The following is a 15,493-nucleotide window of genomic DNA, read 5'->3' on the forward strand; positions in this document are numbered from 1 at the left end:
TAATAAATCAAGTGCAGTCCATTTAATTAAAAGAATTTCACGGCCCAAATAAACAAAAACAGCAGCCCAAGTGAAATTAAATAGAAAAATCGGGCCCAGTCACTTAAAATAAAAATCGGCCCAAGGAATATTATAACAAAGCTCAGTTTTGAAATAAAATCGGCCCAATAAAGAGCCCAACACTTCTAGCCCAAATCCTTTCTTCATCTCTTTAAACACACCCACACACACAACACACACAAACACACGCACACAAACAGACGCCGCCCAGCACCCCTTTCCCCTTCTCCCCTTCTCCGGCAGCGGTAGGTGTCGCCGGCCACGCAGTCTCACCGCCCTGACCCCTCATCCCTCGTCCTCTCTTCCGTCTCCCTCAAACTACCACACAACAGCATACACACACGAACAGAAACACCACCACCTCCTCCTCTCAAAATTCCCGCCGCGTGAACTCCCTCCCTCTTCACTCAAATCGGCCGACAGCAGCAGAAAAAGCGGACTGCCGCCGCGCTCTCCACCTCCCTCGTCTCTCTTTCAACCCTCCCCTGTTCACATATCCGGCGGCCACAGCAGCAGGAGCTAACCACCGCCGCCCTTCTCACCCTCTCTCTCTCTCTGCGCACTCCGGTCAACAGTGGCGCGGAGCCACCGCCGGCCGCCGCCTGCCCTCCCCTGATTTCGACTCTCACAGCAAGCAAACACACACTCACACAACACCATAAGCTTCTTCACCCATTTTATTTCCAATTCAATTGAGAAGACATTTTGTAATTGCTTTTACACATATGTATTGTAGATGTACAAAGATACATCTATATATATATATATATATAAAGTTTGCATCTTTCCCAATTTCTTGCGAAAGCTTGTATGGTATGTTGGTTTAATGGAATAGCACAGATAAAATGCTCGGACTATGCAGTCGAAGCAAATGAGATAAGGGATTCAAGAGGAAACCTTAAGGCCATCCATTATGGTTTAAAAAAAAAGGGTAGTTGCTGACATGGAAAGGAGAGTATCATAGTAGGCGAATTTATTTGGGGTAGCAAAATGGGAAAGGTAGCAAATTTGCTACCTTGGTAGCAGTAAGGCGGTGGGCCCCCAAAGGCAAAAGATGGTACACGCGTTTGTGGAAGAAACGCTGGCCAGCGCGCACAGCTGGAGCGTATGCATTGCACGCGCCCGCTATGTGCCTGGGATTGACGGACCGCGCCTGGCCCACCTCTTTCCTCTCCACTTTTGCTTGTTTTCGTCTGTTTTCTTTCTTTCTTTTTTTTCTTTTTTTTTCATTTTCCCTATCCTTTTCCTATTTGTTTCCATTCCATTTTCCAACTCTTTTCAATCAAACAAATAAATTTGTCAGAGATCGACAAATCTATTCATTTATATTTGATGTGATGATACGAAGCTGCTACTATATTTGATGTGATGGTATGAAGCTACTACAATTATAACGTTTCAATTCTCAAACGGCCATATTTAATAAGGGTATTTTTTCCCCTATATATATCTTCATGTATCATATGATTCTTACCCCAAAATTACTCTTCATCTATTTATCATATTTAGTTCTCTCCAAAAAATTTAGAAACATCATGAGTGGATTTCCAAATTGGTTTGATCCATATGGATCAAATTCAATTTCACAAAATTAAAGTTCTCCTTCACAAAATTGTAACGATCCTTCTCAAAATTCCGGCATTCATCCTCCAAATTTCTCTTGGCCAAATATGTCTAATCCTCAAATATATCCCAACAATCCCATGAGTCAATCAGCCCCTTCATTTCAATTTTCATCCCAAGTGCATCCATCTCAGGGATTTCAGCCATACGGATATCCTCAACAATGGTATCCCCCTCCAGGATTTTCCCCACAAGGACATCCTTCATAGGGGTTTATGTTTTCTGACTCTTCTAGGAGGACCAGTGTAGATGGGAGTGGTACTGATGGAGGCACACCATCTTCGGGAAAGGCAGTTTAAGGTTTGGAGAATATAAATCTCTCTGTTGAGCCTTCATCCGACGACGACGAAGATAATACCAACATGCGCTGGGTGTTTTATTCAGATGCGGAGTGTGAAGTTCTTGTGCAATGTTACATCGATATTAGCATCGATTCAGTTGTTGGAAACGAGCAAAAGATGGACAAAATGTGGAAACGCATTGCGAAAGCCTACAATGAAAATCGTCCTGCCAACACTCCAAGCAGAAAGTTTAAACAGTTGAAGGCTCATTTCTACAAGATGCACAAACAGGTGAAATGGTTTTCTGAATGTTACAATAGGATTGCAAGCATCTGGAAGAGCAGTGCAAATGATGCTGATATTATGGAGATGGCACAAACAGAATACAAGCATCATCACGGTACAAAAGGTTTTAAATATGTTGGAGTTTGGAGACTTTTGAAAGAAGTTCCCAAGTTTGCCGAGGTGCAAGGAAATGTTCAAGCATCCAAGAGAACCAAAAATACAGAAGGAGGAGCCTACACATCATCTTCTACAGCTGAAGAAACTCTCACGAGTCGCCCAATGGGGCATAAAGCGGCAAAGAGAAAGGTGAAGGGGAAGGGGAAAAAAGATTACATCGATGCACTGCATGAAGTTGCAAAAGAGCATGAAACTAATGCAGCAAAATACCTACGTATAATGGAAGAAAATACGCTTATAAAAAACATGAACAACTTCTAAAAAAGGAGGAACAACGTCTGAAGGAGGAGAGGCAACGTCTAAAAGAGTATGAACTTGTAATGAAGGGCACATCAGGGATGACAAAAATGCAGCTTTACTTGCACAAAAAACACTGCGAGAAGATACTGAAAAAATGGGAAGATGATAATTAGTTGTGTTATCTTGTATCCACTAGAATTTTTTTATAATTCTGTAACTGTGTTGTGTGTAACCATTAAATTTATCTTTCAATAAAATGTACTTGTTTCAATAACAGTTGATTTCTCGAAGGGTCATATTAATTTCCAAAGTAACTGTTGCCTTCTCGAAGGGTCATATTAATTTAGAAAGTAACCGTTGCCTTCTCCAACGGTCATATTAATTTAGAAAGTAAATGTTGCCATCTCCAACGGTTACCTCTTAGTTATTATAAATATATGTACCATATACTTCATTCTCATCATCTACGAAGAACAATTCTCTCATATCCAATATATATCTTCATAACATCAAAACAAACGACTTATGTCTTCATCTTCTTCTAAGCGTGATGTTGAAGAAACAGCTGCATCTGCAGCTGCAGCTGAAGCCTTTATGGAAGAGTACATGCGCCAATACATGGAGGATGATAGTATCCATCAACATGTGCTTCGAGCAATAGCGTCAAACACACCTCACACGAGAAGATATGTGCAAAGAGATCGGGAAGGAGCACACGAGCGACTCATGCGGGATTATTTTGATGATAATCCAACATGGGGTCCCAATGTATTTCGGAGGCGTTTTCGAATGCGAAAATAGTTATTCACTCGCATAGTGAATGCTTTGGAAGCCCACAACACATGGTTTCAACAAAAACCCGATGCCACAGGGAAGAAAGGTTTCACGCCACTACAAAAATGTACGAATGCGATTAGACAGTTGGCATATGGTGGCCCAGCTGATCACTACGATGAGTACTAGCGAGTTTCTGAAACAATAGGGTACGAGTGCTTGCGCCACTTCTACCGAGGTGTTATTGAGGTTTTCGGTGCACACTACTTGAGGCGACCAACCGTTGATGACTATCAGCGCTTGATGGAAATGCACGAGTAGAGGCATGGCTTTCCTGGAATGCTCGGGAGTCTTGATTGTATGCACTGGACATGGAAAAATTGCCCAGTAGCATGGAAAAGCCAATTCACCCGTGGCGATCATGGAGTCCCAAAAATTATGCTTGAGGCAGTTGCATCTCAAGATTTGTGGATCTGGCATGCTTTTATTGGAGTTGCAGGGTCAAACAATGATATAAACGTGCTTAATCAGTCTACACTATTCAACGACGTTCTACAAGGGCAAGCACATTCCATCCCATTCACAGTAAATGGCACGCAATATGCCCATGGATACTACCTAACAAACGGTATATATCCTGAGTGGGCAACTTTTGTCAAGAGCTTCCAACATCCTCAAGATCCAAAAAGAAGGAAATGCAAGAAGCTGCGAGAAAGGATGTTGAACGCGCATTTGGGGTTCTCCAAGCTCGTTGGGCAATGATTAGAGGTCCGAGTCGCCTCTGGTATAAAGAAAACATCACTGACATTATGTATGCTTGCATTATTTTACATAATATGATAATTGAAGATGAAGGGGAAATGTCATGCCAATGGGTCGAAGATGAACCAAGTACGTCGAGCAACAATATTGCAGGAGAAATAAATCTCGGTTCAGTGGGAGGATTCAATGAGTACCTCATGAGAGGTGCTAGAGTTCGTGAAAAAAAAAATATATTATCAACTTCGATCCGACTTGGTTGAGCACGTGTGGGCACGATTCGGCGATGATTAGTGCCATTATATGTGTGTGTTTGTTTGATATTTAAATTATGTTGTTACGTATTTTTTTGGAAATTTTTAATTTTAGTTGTGTGTTGTAAGAATGTTATTTTCAATAATAAAAATCGTGTTTCAATTTACAATTTTTTAAGTATTATTATATTAATTTTAGCATTATATTTTATTAATTAAATAAATTATTTATTCATATAATTATATTAAATTTATTAAAGTAAAATATAAAACAAAAATGAAAATACATAAATTATATATATATATATATATATATATATATATATATATATATGTTGTGGTAAAAGTAATAATGATAGTGGGGTACATGAATAGTTCAAAAGGAGGTAGTGCTATAGTGGAGAAAATATAGGGTAGAGGTAGTTGTTGAGGTGGCACACATGTGGCACCACTATGGGGTAGCACCATAGTGGATGCCTTAAGAGGTTTCGGTTGAGCTTCGTTTCTGTTGTTGCCTGAATTTGGTTGATGTCTAAGTTTAATTGTTGCTGTCGGGTGAGGATTTGATGGGCTAACTTCTTAAAGAATGGATAATGAATGTGCTGAGAAGGGTGAAATAAATTAAGAGGAAATTGGTTGTCTTCTTAATGAAGGGATAATGAATAGTAAATGAAACGTGGAGTCACCCTCTCCACACTTCCTTAATCAAGATTAACAAAATATCTTGATGTTTAGTGGGTTGATTTGGGCTCAAGGATTAGTGAATTGATTTGGGCCTAATGGGCTTGGACATATATGTTGATGGCTCTCATGTGACTATTCACTAATAATTAATAATTAAAACTTAAGGCCCCAAATAAACAAAAATCAAACTCCAACACACATGAATAATTAAAGTCCAACATAGACTTTAATTTAAATTGTAAAAATCAATATTAATTATATGTAAAATATTTCACATATACACGTACTCATATTTAAATTAATATGCAATGCACAAAAATTTAAATAACTTAAATATTTACAAAAGCTTTTGCAAATTCATTTTTTTGTTGAAATTTAAATAAATTCATTTTCTTAATCCGGTGTGAATCATCCTTGCTTCTAAGTTTAAAATTATTCTAAACTTAGCTACAACGAAACGGGGTATTACAACACCTTTTTCTTGTATTTCGATTTTTAAAAAAAGTCATCTTCTAAATATTTTTTTTAAATGGCATCTATCCATATCTTCATGGTAATATCCATGGACGATTTTAATGGATTTGTTGTAGAATTATTTTTAGAAGAATATCCAAATTAGTGGAAACAAATATAAATAACATAATTTTTGAAAAAAAATTAAAAAATAATTCTTCAAAAAAATTTGAATAAAAAAAACTTAATTTCCAAAAAAAAATGTTATTTTCGAAATAAGAAAAGATAATAATATCTGGAAACAAATTTAGGATTATTTTTACAAGAATCCATAAATTAGTGGTAACAAATCAAGAATAAAATTTTGGAAACACAAAAATAAAAATATATATATATATATATATATATATAATTTTCGAAAACAAAATCCGGAAAATTAGGAAAAAAAAAACTGAAATAAAACAGAAATCGGATTATATTCAAAATGGTTGAGTATTTTAAGGAAATGATATTTTAGTCAAATCTTAAATATGAAAAAATCGGTCCATTAATAATAAGAGCATCTCCACTCGCCAGTGCGAGTGGAGTGTCGATCCGGGTCACTGGGAGGCTGCCAGCGTTGGAGACCCGCTCTGATGCGAGGCGGTGTCTTAGCGAAGACACGGGGCGAAGGGAGGAAATGGTTGGCGCGTCCGGAGGACGCGCCCCATTTAAAAAAAATCAAAATTCATTTTTTAAATTTAAAAAAGCCGTTGCAATTTTTTTTCTTTTTTAAATTCGACCGTTGCTGTTTTAAACGGCTATTTTTTGTTTTTGTTTTTTTTTCCCTTTTTTCCCTTCTATAAATACCACTATTCCACAATATCAAATTCACCACTTTCTCAACTACAATTCTCTCTTTAAAATTTTTTTAATCCCAACAACAATTCTCTTTTCTACATTTTGTTTGTAATGGATCGCGAATTCGATGAATACCTCGAGCAACAAGGCGGTTCGAGGCTTATTTAAATTATGAAATTATTGTTATTTTTTATTTTATTATCGTATTTTAATTATGTTTTTGATTTTATTTTAATTATTGTAATGTTTAATTTTATTTTTAATGAAATTGAGAATTTAAAAATAAAAGTGTATAAATATGAATTTTGTGGAAATGGAGATCTAAGACTATATTTATCAACAATCCATAACAACCCAACTTTTTAATAAAAAAATATTTCTCTTTCTTCCACATATACAACCTATAATACTACAACTTTTATACTTTATCAATAACTCACTCCAACCTAAACATATTTTCTTTTTTTATTAATTATTCATATATCTTTTAATTAAAAAAATGCCAAGTGGCACTTTCTTATTTGATACAAGTGGTTGTGAAATGGGTTGGTCTGCAACCTTTTTTCATAACCGGTTATTCCACCAAATCATGACATCTATTTTTTATTATTTAATTTTTTTTGTCTTATATGATGACCGATTTCAAAGGTCATGGATAAAGATGGTCTAAGACACCCTCAAAGCATCAATGCATTGGAAAGGGGTGTGTCTTAGATGGGGACCACCATCTAAGACACTACAGACAACATGCATTGGAGATGTCAAAGTGTCTTACACACAAGTTGGCGAAAAATCATTATTGTAAAAAAAGTTAAACTTATCAGTATTCCGAGAGATGAAGCGGGGAACTGCAAATTTTGGTGTAGAATAACATGTCATCGTAGAGAGGCAGAGAGCCATACACGTTTCACTTGCTCTAAGCCTCTAACTAATCGATTACTTGTAACTAATCAACTATCTCTTGATTACAAAAAACTAACTCAACAATATTTGACGGAAATATAAGCAGTACTATATGGGACGGAAGGAAGGAGTAGTAGTTAGAAAATACAAGGAAAAAAAACAAAAAACTTGTAATGTATTTGATAATTCCAGCTATGAATGTAATTATGGTGTGTCCCACTCCTACTCGCTCTGGAGCAAAGTAACAACACAGTCTTCACTCTTGTCTCATCAATTCCCCCACAATGGCTTCCCGCTTCCTCTTCGCCCTAACTCTCCTCCTCCTCCTCGTCCTCTCCGCCGCCGAGGAAGAAGCCATGGATGACGGCGCGCCTAATCGCCGCTCACTCTTCTGGAACAAAGCGATCCACTACTACATCTCCTACGGCGCTCTCTCCGCCAACAGGATCCCTTGCCCGCCGCGCTCCGGCCGCTCCTACTACACGCATAATTGCCACAGAGCGAGGGGCCCCGTCCACCCCTACTCCCGCGGCTGCTCCGCCATCACCCGCTGCCGCCGCTGATTCCAATTTCTACTGTGCGCCTTTCTCTCTCTAAACTTTGATTTTCGTGAATGTGTGTTGGATTGGATTGAGTTTCGAGGGGAACTGTAGCAGATCTGTGATTTTGTTTGTATGTGATGAGGTTGTTACTTAATTAATTCTGATTTGTTTGTTAATATTAAATTAGTAATGTTATGTTGAAGTTTGATTGTGCAATCAAGAATCCATCAGCAGATTTGTCTTTATATTTTGATTGTTAATTGATGTTTCGTTACTGCATGATCTCTAGTTAAATTAATTTATTAATCCGATAAGCACACAATTACTTGATTTTTCATTAACTCGTATGGTGCTTTGTCTCATACACAATATTTGTTGATGCAATATCAAAATGTTCACGTGATAATTAATATACTAATATGAGAACAAAACAAAGTCTTTTTTTTTCTTTTTTTCTTTTTTTGTTAACAATATTTCAATTTTCATTTAGCGATAACAGCATGTAAATGATTGAATTTTAATCAAATTCTAATTTTACATACTAATTTAAAATTACATTAATTAGTCAATATTTAAATTCTTTTAATTTAGTTAACAAGGCCGCATTTCGATTCAATTCACTTACAAAATATTGTTGTTTTCGATTAAAATTGCACATAGTTAATTGAAATCGATGTGAATAGAGAGGTAAAATCTCAGACAGCCATATTTTCATTAAATTGGACTTAAATCTAATTTGTTAAATTGAAGATATTTAAATTAGTGTACGAGACTAGAATTTAATTAAATTTTAGTAATATATAGGCTATTAATATTATAAGACACCTGCCAATGAGGTCTTGTCGTAGTAGCAAAGTTGAGGCATCTAAAGTCTCTTCTTTTGGGTTTACATAATTTATTATATTCAAATGCCTCTTATAATTCTAATTCTAATTCAAATATATATATATATATATATATATATATATATATATATATATATATATTATAAGACACCTACCTCGATAGGAATTAGCAAGCACATCATCGATGTTTATTAGTATTTTTTTTTTTGAAACCCATCTATGTTTATTAGGTTCATCCATGTTTAATAATTAATTGTTAACTTTTCAAATTTAGGCGGCTTATAATTAATCGGTAAAAATTACCACTTTGTCTTATACTTTTATTAAGATTGGCTTCTGGCGACAAGTTCAAATCAATTAATTTATCAGAATAAGCTATTATTTTTTTATATATTATTCCCTCCGTCCTATGAATCTTGACACGTTTGGATTCAGCATGGGAATTAAGAAATTGTAGATTAGTGTTTTAAGTGTGTAGTTAATAAAATATAAAAGTAATAAAGTAGGAGAAAGAAGGTAATAAAAGTGATAAAATATGAGAGAAGTTAATAATTACTCCTTCCATCACATATTCTTTTTTGGGTTGTCCCAACCTACATGACACATTTCTATTTATAGAAATAATAAGGGTTCACTTAAGCATTAAAATAATCACTAATTACTCTTAAATGAGTTTACGGACTTGAAAATGTTTCAAAATCTGAACCTCTCTCTCTCACGTTCCACCCCACCTGAAACCTCCTCTCTCTCGTCGGCTTTTTGGGGTTCCGGCCGCCAGCCTCTCTGTGCGACGCCTCCACCGTCTCCACCCTCTGCACGCCGCCTTCTCCCTCCTCTGCGCGACGCCTCCACCGTCTCCACACTCCGCACGCCGTCTTCTCCCTCCTCTGCGCGACGCCTCCACCGTCTCCCCCCCCCCTGCACGCCACCTTCTCCCTCCTCTGCACGCCGCCTTCTCCCTCCTCTACGCGACGCCTCCACCGTCTCCCCCCCCTCTGCATGCCGCCTTCTCCGTCCCCTGCGCGACGCCTCCACTGCGCGTCTTTCCCCCACGCATCCACTGCCTCGCCTCACCGGCGAATAGCAGCGACGAAGCAGCTGTGGCGGAGTTCGATTTTTGTTTGTAGGTTTGGGATGTGTAGATCTCGTCTTCAATAACTAAATTTTGATTTTTATGGGTTTTGTTTCGATTTTGTTTGTGGCTTTTGTTTCGATTTTTGATTCGATTTTTGTGGGTTTTGTTTCGATTTTGGTTCCACTAATTTTTGTGGGGTTTCAAAGCACATCTGATTTTTATTTTGTTGATTTGATTATGTAATTTGGTGAATTTAGATCTTGTTTTTTGGTTTGGTAATTTGAATCTGGTAACTACTCGACGCCGGTGAGGAAGTCTGGTGACTGCTCGACGCCGGCGAATTTTGCAGAATTGGTTCTTGTATGTCTTCAAAATCAATTTTGCAAAATTGATTTTGCTGGTGAATTGGTTTTGGGATGTCTTCAAAATCGATTTTGGTTTCCGAAGAGAGGGAAGAGGGAAGGGAGATAGAGGACAGGGGGGAACGGAGAGGGGCTGATGAGGCGGCACTCGCCGGCAGCGCCGCCGTGTACCGGTCCGGCGAGAAACAGGCCGAGAGAAAGGGAGTGTCTGACTGTGGGTGTGTCAATTAAAATAACACTACATATCTAATTCTCTTAATTTTATTCTTCTTAATCTCCGTGCCGAACAGTAACGTTCCATAAATAATGGGACGGAAGGAGTATTACCCAAAATATAAAACGTGTCAAGATTCGTGGGACGAAGGAGTATATTATAAGATAACTGCCACCACCACCAACTTACCATTTTAGCATAGCAATTATTGAATTTGCTATTACGGTTGCAGCTGTTTGATATTATGTCAACCACCTACCACTACACATGCACAAATACATTGTCGTTAACAACAAGACGATTTTTTTTCGTGTGTGTGTGTGGTAAAAACAAGACGATTTTAGTTCGTAAAGTGTGAGTTTTCTGTTTTCGTACGCAGCTAATTATGATTTTCTTTAATAAAATTTCAAGCCGAATTTGTTGCAAATGGCTTATGGCTTATCTAATGAGTATGACTTTAAATTGGCTATTTTTTTTTTAAAGAAAGAAAAATGGCTAAAGAAATAGATTAATAATAATATGACTTTAAAATCTTTTAGGGAGGGAAAGTGGTGTGGATATGCATCCACCTATGTATTTGATAAAATATTGGGTTATTAGCGCCTAAATACACCAATTTTGGGAGTAATTTGGTTTTACACATGAACTTTGAAAGGTGTAAAAAAAATATATGAATTTTAATATTATAGCAATTTTATCACAAATTCAATTATTAGATATTAGAGCTCCATAAAAATCTTATGATTTACAGGTTTAGAGATGTCTTATACGATATCTTTTAGAGAGAGTAAAATTTTGAAGTAGCCAAAATGAAACATAAAACACAATTTATTGCCACTCATTGAAAAAATATATAATTTGGCCATTTTTTTTTATTTCGGACGTTTTTACCCTTAATGAGGCGGACCGGGTAGGATCAGGCACGCGGGTCGTGTGCCGGGTCGGGTTAGACACTTATGGCACTAATAGTGCCATAAGTGCCAGATTTTACTTCGTTTTATTTTGGATTTCCGTTAGCACTTTTGGTACTATTAGTGTCATAAGTGTCATACGTGCAGCACAAATATAGAATAGCATCATCTAAACCCTAAATGGATAATCTAAATCCTAAATGGAACATCTAAACCATAAATGGATAATCTAAACCCTAAATGGAATATCTAAACCCAAGGACGAAGTGTTTAAAATGGTCCTTTTGGCACTTATGGCACTAATAGTGGCATAAATGCCACACGTGAAACACAAATACAGAAACAACAGCAACAACAATCATCACTGACATACCAAAAAAATAGAAAAAACCAGAAACTCGAAATTCCCCCGACCGAAACGATGTCGTCGAACAACGACAGCCCGCCATCGCCCACGGCGGCAACCGCCGTCGACACTACGCCTTTGCTTGGCGACCAGAGCCCCAACAATCGCTCCCGCTTCCTCGGCCTCCGTGGCGCCGCTCGCTTTCTCCGCCGTGGCCGCTCGATGCGAGAGCCCTCCGTCCGCGTCTGCGAAGCTTCGGCGGAGCAAATTGAAGAGCGCCAGTGCGATTGCTAGGGCGAGCGGTTGTTAATGCCGCTACGGTTGTGGATTCTGCAGTGCGATGAGTAAAAGGGCAAATTAGGTATATAGCCTAATTAATGGCCAAAATTTATCTTTTTTCAATTGACGGCTAAATATTGATTTTGTATGCTCAATAGGGCCATCCGGTCCTATTGTTTCTTTTAGAGATGTCTTATACGATATTACAAATTCAATTTTTGCTCAAATTAAAGGTTACTTGGCAAGTTGAAATATCGACATGTATTCATTGAACGTTTTAAAAAATGACATCGTATAGGACATCTCTAAAAGATATCGCATAAGACATCTCTAAACATGTAAATCGTAAGATTTTTATAGAGTTCGAATATCTAATATTTGAATTTTTGATAAAATTGCTACAATATTAAAGTTAATGTATTTTTTTTACACCTTTTAAAGTTTATGTGCAAAATCAAACTACCCCAAAAGTTGGTGTGTTTAGACGCCAATAACCCTAAAATATTCTACCATCAAATACTTAAATTATCAAACTTTAACAATTACATGATAGGGTTTTATTTTGGGCAACAAAACTTCTCTGGGATGCTGTTAGGGGTGGTAAAACGAGTTCGGGTATTCTGGTATAATTAACCGATCAGTTAATCGAAAAATTTAAAGGTTCAGTTCAGTTATCAATTATTACATCGGCTATAATTCGGTTAATCGTTATACCAGATAATCGATCGAGTATACAGATTATTTTTAACTCCCTCCATCCCCAAATAAGTTCTTAACTTTTTATTTTGGGTCATCTCTCAAATAATTTCTCTTTCCATTTACACTAGGGGTGGAATTAAAAGTACCCACCCCCATAATATGTCTATGAACTAGGGGGTGGGTATTTTTCATAGACATATTATGGGGGTGGGTATTTTTATATATATACACTTTAGCACTACCCCACCACTAATAATACTTCATTTATTCTTACTTTTTTTACCTTTGCACCACTTCCAATATTAATTATAACATATTTTTACCGCTTCCAATAGTAATTATAACATTTTTTTAACACTTCTAATACAATCAACAATTCCGTCTTAAAACTTGCTCCTTCCCCCTAGAAAGTTATTTGGGGGACAGAGAGAGTATTAATTAACAAAAAAAAAAGTTAAAAGTTAACTAGATACGCAGAATTTGCTACGAAGTACAAAACCAATAAACCAAAGTACCCAACCCTTAAATCCCTAATTCCCGCCCGTTGAGCCGCCTCGTATGAACTCCATGTTCCCTCAGCTAGACTTGCTCTAAAGAACTGCAAAACAAAGGATCTAAAGGTGACCTTCGGGGGGCACTACGACGCTCAAGTCAATTATCTCGTCAGGAAAGATGAAGTTTTCAAGTGCGCAGTATAGAATGTGAGTGAAGGTAATGAAGAATATAGTACACGTACCATACTTTTCGAAAGGTGAGATTTGTATATGGGTTTTAGGAATCTGAAGGGTAAAAAGGAGATTTTTCCTCTAGAGGATGTGTGTGTCATGTAGGGGTGAGCATCGGTTCGGTTCGGTTCGGTTCGGTGCAAAACCGAACCAAAAACTTAAAACCGAAAACCGAACCGATGGTTAAAATTGAAACCGAACCGCACCAATTGGGGGTCCGGAACCGAACCGATAAAACCATCGGTTTCGGTTCGGTTCACCGAACCGAACAATGCAATTTTTTTTTTTCGAAAATACCAACTAAAAATCGTAAAATAATGTAAAATACACAAATTTCAAATGTCAAATCCCCACAACATGAACATGATAAATAATTATATATTATAATTGTGAATTAGGGTTTTAGTTTTAGGTTAAAAAATTAGAAAAATAATTATATATTATAAAATAATTAAATATAATAAAATATTAATATATATCGGTTCGGTTCGGTTTAAAATCGAACCAAAAAATAAAAACCGACACCAAACCGAAAATTTTCGGTTTTTAATTTTCAAAACCGAACCAATAGAATTGGGACCGAACCGCACCAATCTAGTTCGGTTCGGTTCGATTTTCAGTGTCGGTTCGGTTTATGCTCACCCCTAGTGTCATGCATGGCAATCACTTTCTCTCTGTCATGCCTGTTGCCATAGGAAAGGGAGACGATCTATCACATTCGATGGGAGAGCATAGGTGGTTATGCGCCTCCCGCATATTTTGTTTATAAAGAGTTTCAAATGATCCTTTGGGACCATTCGACTTATTGTTCTCGGAGTTTTTTGACGTCTTTATCCAGACTCCCTTTATCAAGCTTGTATCATCTCGAAGGTTCTCGTTTAAGTCTGCAGGTATCCAATGGGTTTCCTTTTGGATACCTTTTCTCCGAAGGGATCCTGCCAGTCGGAGGCCAACGGCAGGATCCTTAGGGAGTCAACATATTCTATTTAGTCAACTTCGTATGGTAGACATTACTCTACATTATTATTCAACAACTTCATACTAAAACTCATTCCAAAAGATTCCCTTCATATATTTAGGGGACAAAGCAGTATATATAGCCCATTTTTCATCCTTCATATCCGCTTATTAAAATCAAATACTTTATTGGTCCACGAAAAATTTATCATAATTTTCTTTTTGGTTTGTCCATGAAAAATTTATCACTTTTATTTATTATAACAGGGTTCACATAACTTCACTCATATCTAAAATGAAATTTTTACTCCACTAAGAACTTTATTCACATTTTATTAAAACTCGTAAATTAATTTTTTATACACGAAAATATTACAATTATTCTTTGAATTGTCTGTCTTGCCCTTGTAACCACATTGCTTTTCATATCCTTTTCTTCTCCCTCACAGTCGGACGAAATAAAGAAAACTAAAAACACAATGCTACCTCTTTTTGTCAGAACACAAATTCACGTGACATACTTTTACAAAGAAAATTGAAGCAACCTAGTGCATGAGCTGTTAATTGGGATCGCAGTCCAAAAAAAATATTATTATTATTATTATTTTTAATACTATAATTATGTCTATTAATCCTTAAGATACTTGTTATTCTCTCCTCTTCGCTTTTTTTTTTTTAGGTGTAGGTGTGGGGCTCTTTCTTTCCAGAAAAATGTATATTTCAATTTGGAGAAATGATGCTATAAGAGGAATTTCGAAAAATATATTTATAATTATTTTAGGGAACTTTTTTATTTATCTTTAAAATAGGATAGAATGTGGAATGGGGGCTTTATATAGGACTTCACAAAAACCATTTGGCAATTGGTTTGCAACAGACCTAATTAGCTCAGATCCAATTAGTAAACACAGGCCCAATTCAGATGTCGAATATATTTGAAAAGTGACTTAAATTTAAATAGACAGCAAGAAGAATACAAAACATGCATTGTCTTTGGGAATGAAATTCAAATTATACAAATCAACTACTCGCTATACGAGAGAACTGATATGTTGCGGATCATCTTTGAGAATATACGAGATTTTACTTCGTATGTTTGATAAAATGATCGAATAGTTTTATCTTTAAAAATAAGATTTCTCTAATTTTATTATTTGAATAAATAAGGACTAAACAAAACTAACTTAAATGATAGAAATAATCAA

At 36.6% G+C, this 15,493-nt stretch overlaps 2 protein-coding genes across 2 annotated transcripts; both read left to right on the forward strand.

Moving 5' to 3' along the window:
* The first annotated feature begins 2,045 nt into the window (after positions 1 to 2,045).
* LOC130990692 (uncharacterized) lies at positions 2,046 to 2,687 on the forward strand. Its single transcript, XM_057914918.1, has one exon. The coding sequence runs from the start codon at positions 2,046 to 2,048 to the stop codon at positions 2,685 to 2,687; it is 642 nt and encodes a 213-aa protein (XP_057770901.1).
* A 4,840-nt stretch (positions 2,688 to 7,527) lies between these two features.
* On the forward strand, positions 7,528 to 8,120 carry LOC130990098 (protein RALF-like 34). Its single transcript, XM_057914303.1, has one exon. The coding sequence runs from the start codon at positions 7,618 to 7,620 to the stop codon at positions 7,894 to 7,896; it is 279 nt and encodes a 92-aa protein (XP_057770286.1). The 5' UTR covers positions 7,528 to 7,617; the 3' UTR covers positions 7,897 to 8,120.
* The last annotated feature ends 7,373 nt before the right edge of the window (positions 8,121 to 15,493 follow it).

Source organism: Salvia miltiorrhiza, chromosome 6 (assembly GCF_028751815.1).
Source record: "Salvia miltiorrhiza cultivar Shanhuang (shh) chromosome 6, IMPLAD_Smil_shh, whole genome shotgun sequence".
NCBI lineage: Eukaryota > Viridiplantae > Streptophyta > Magnoliopsida > Lamiales > Lamiaceae > Salvia > Salvia miltiorrhiza.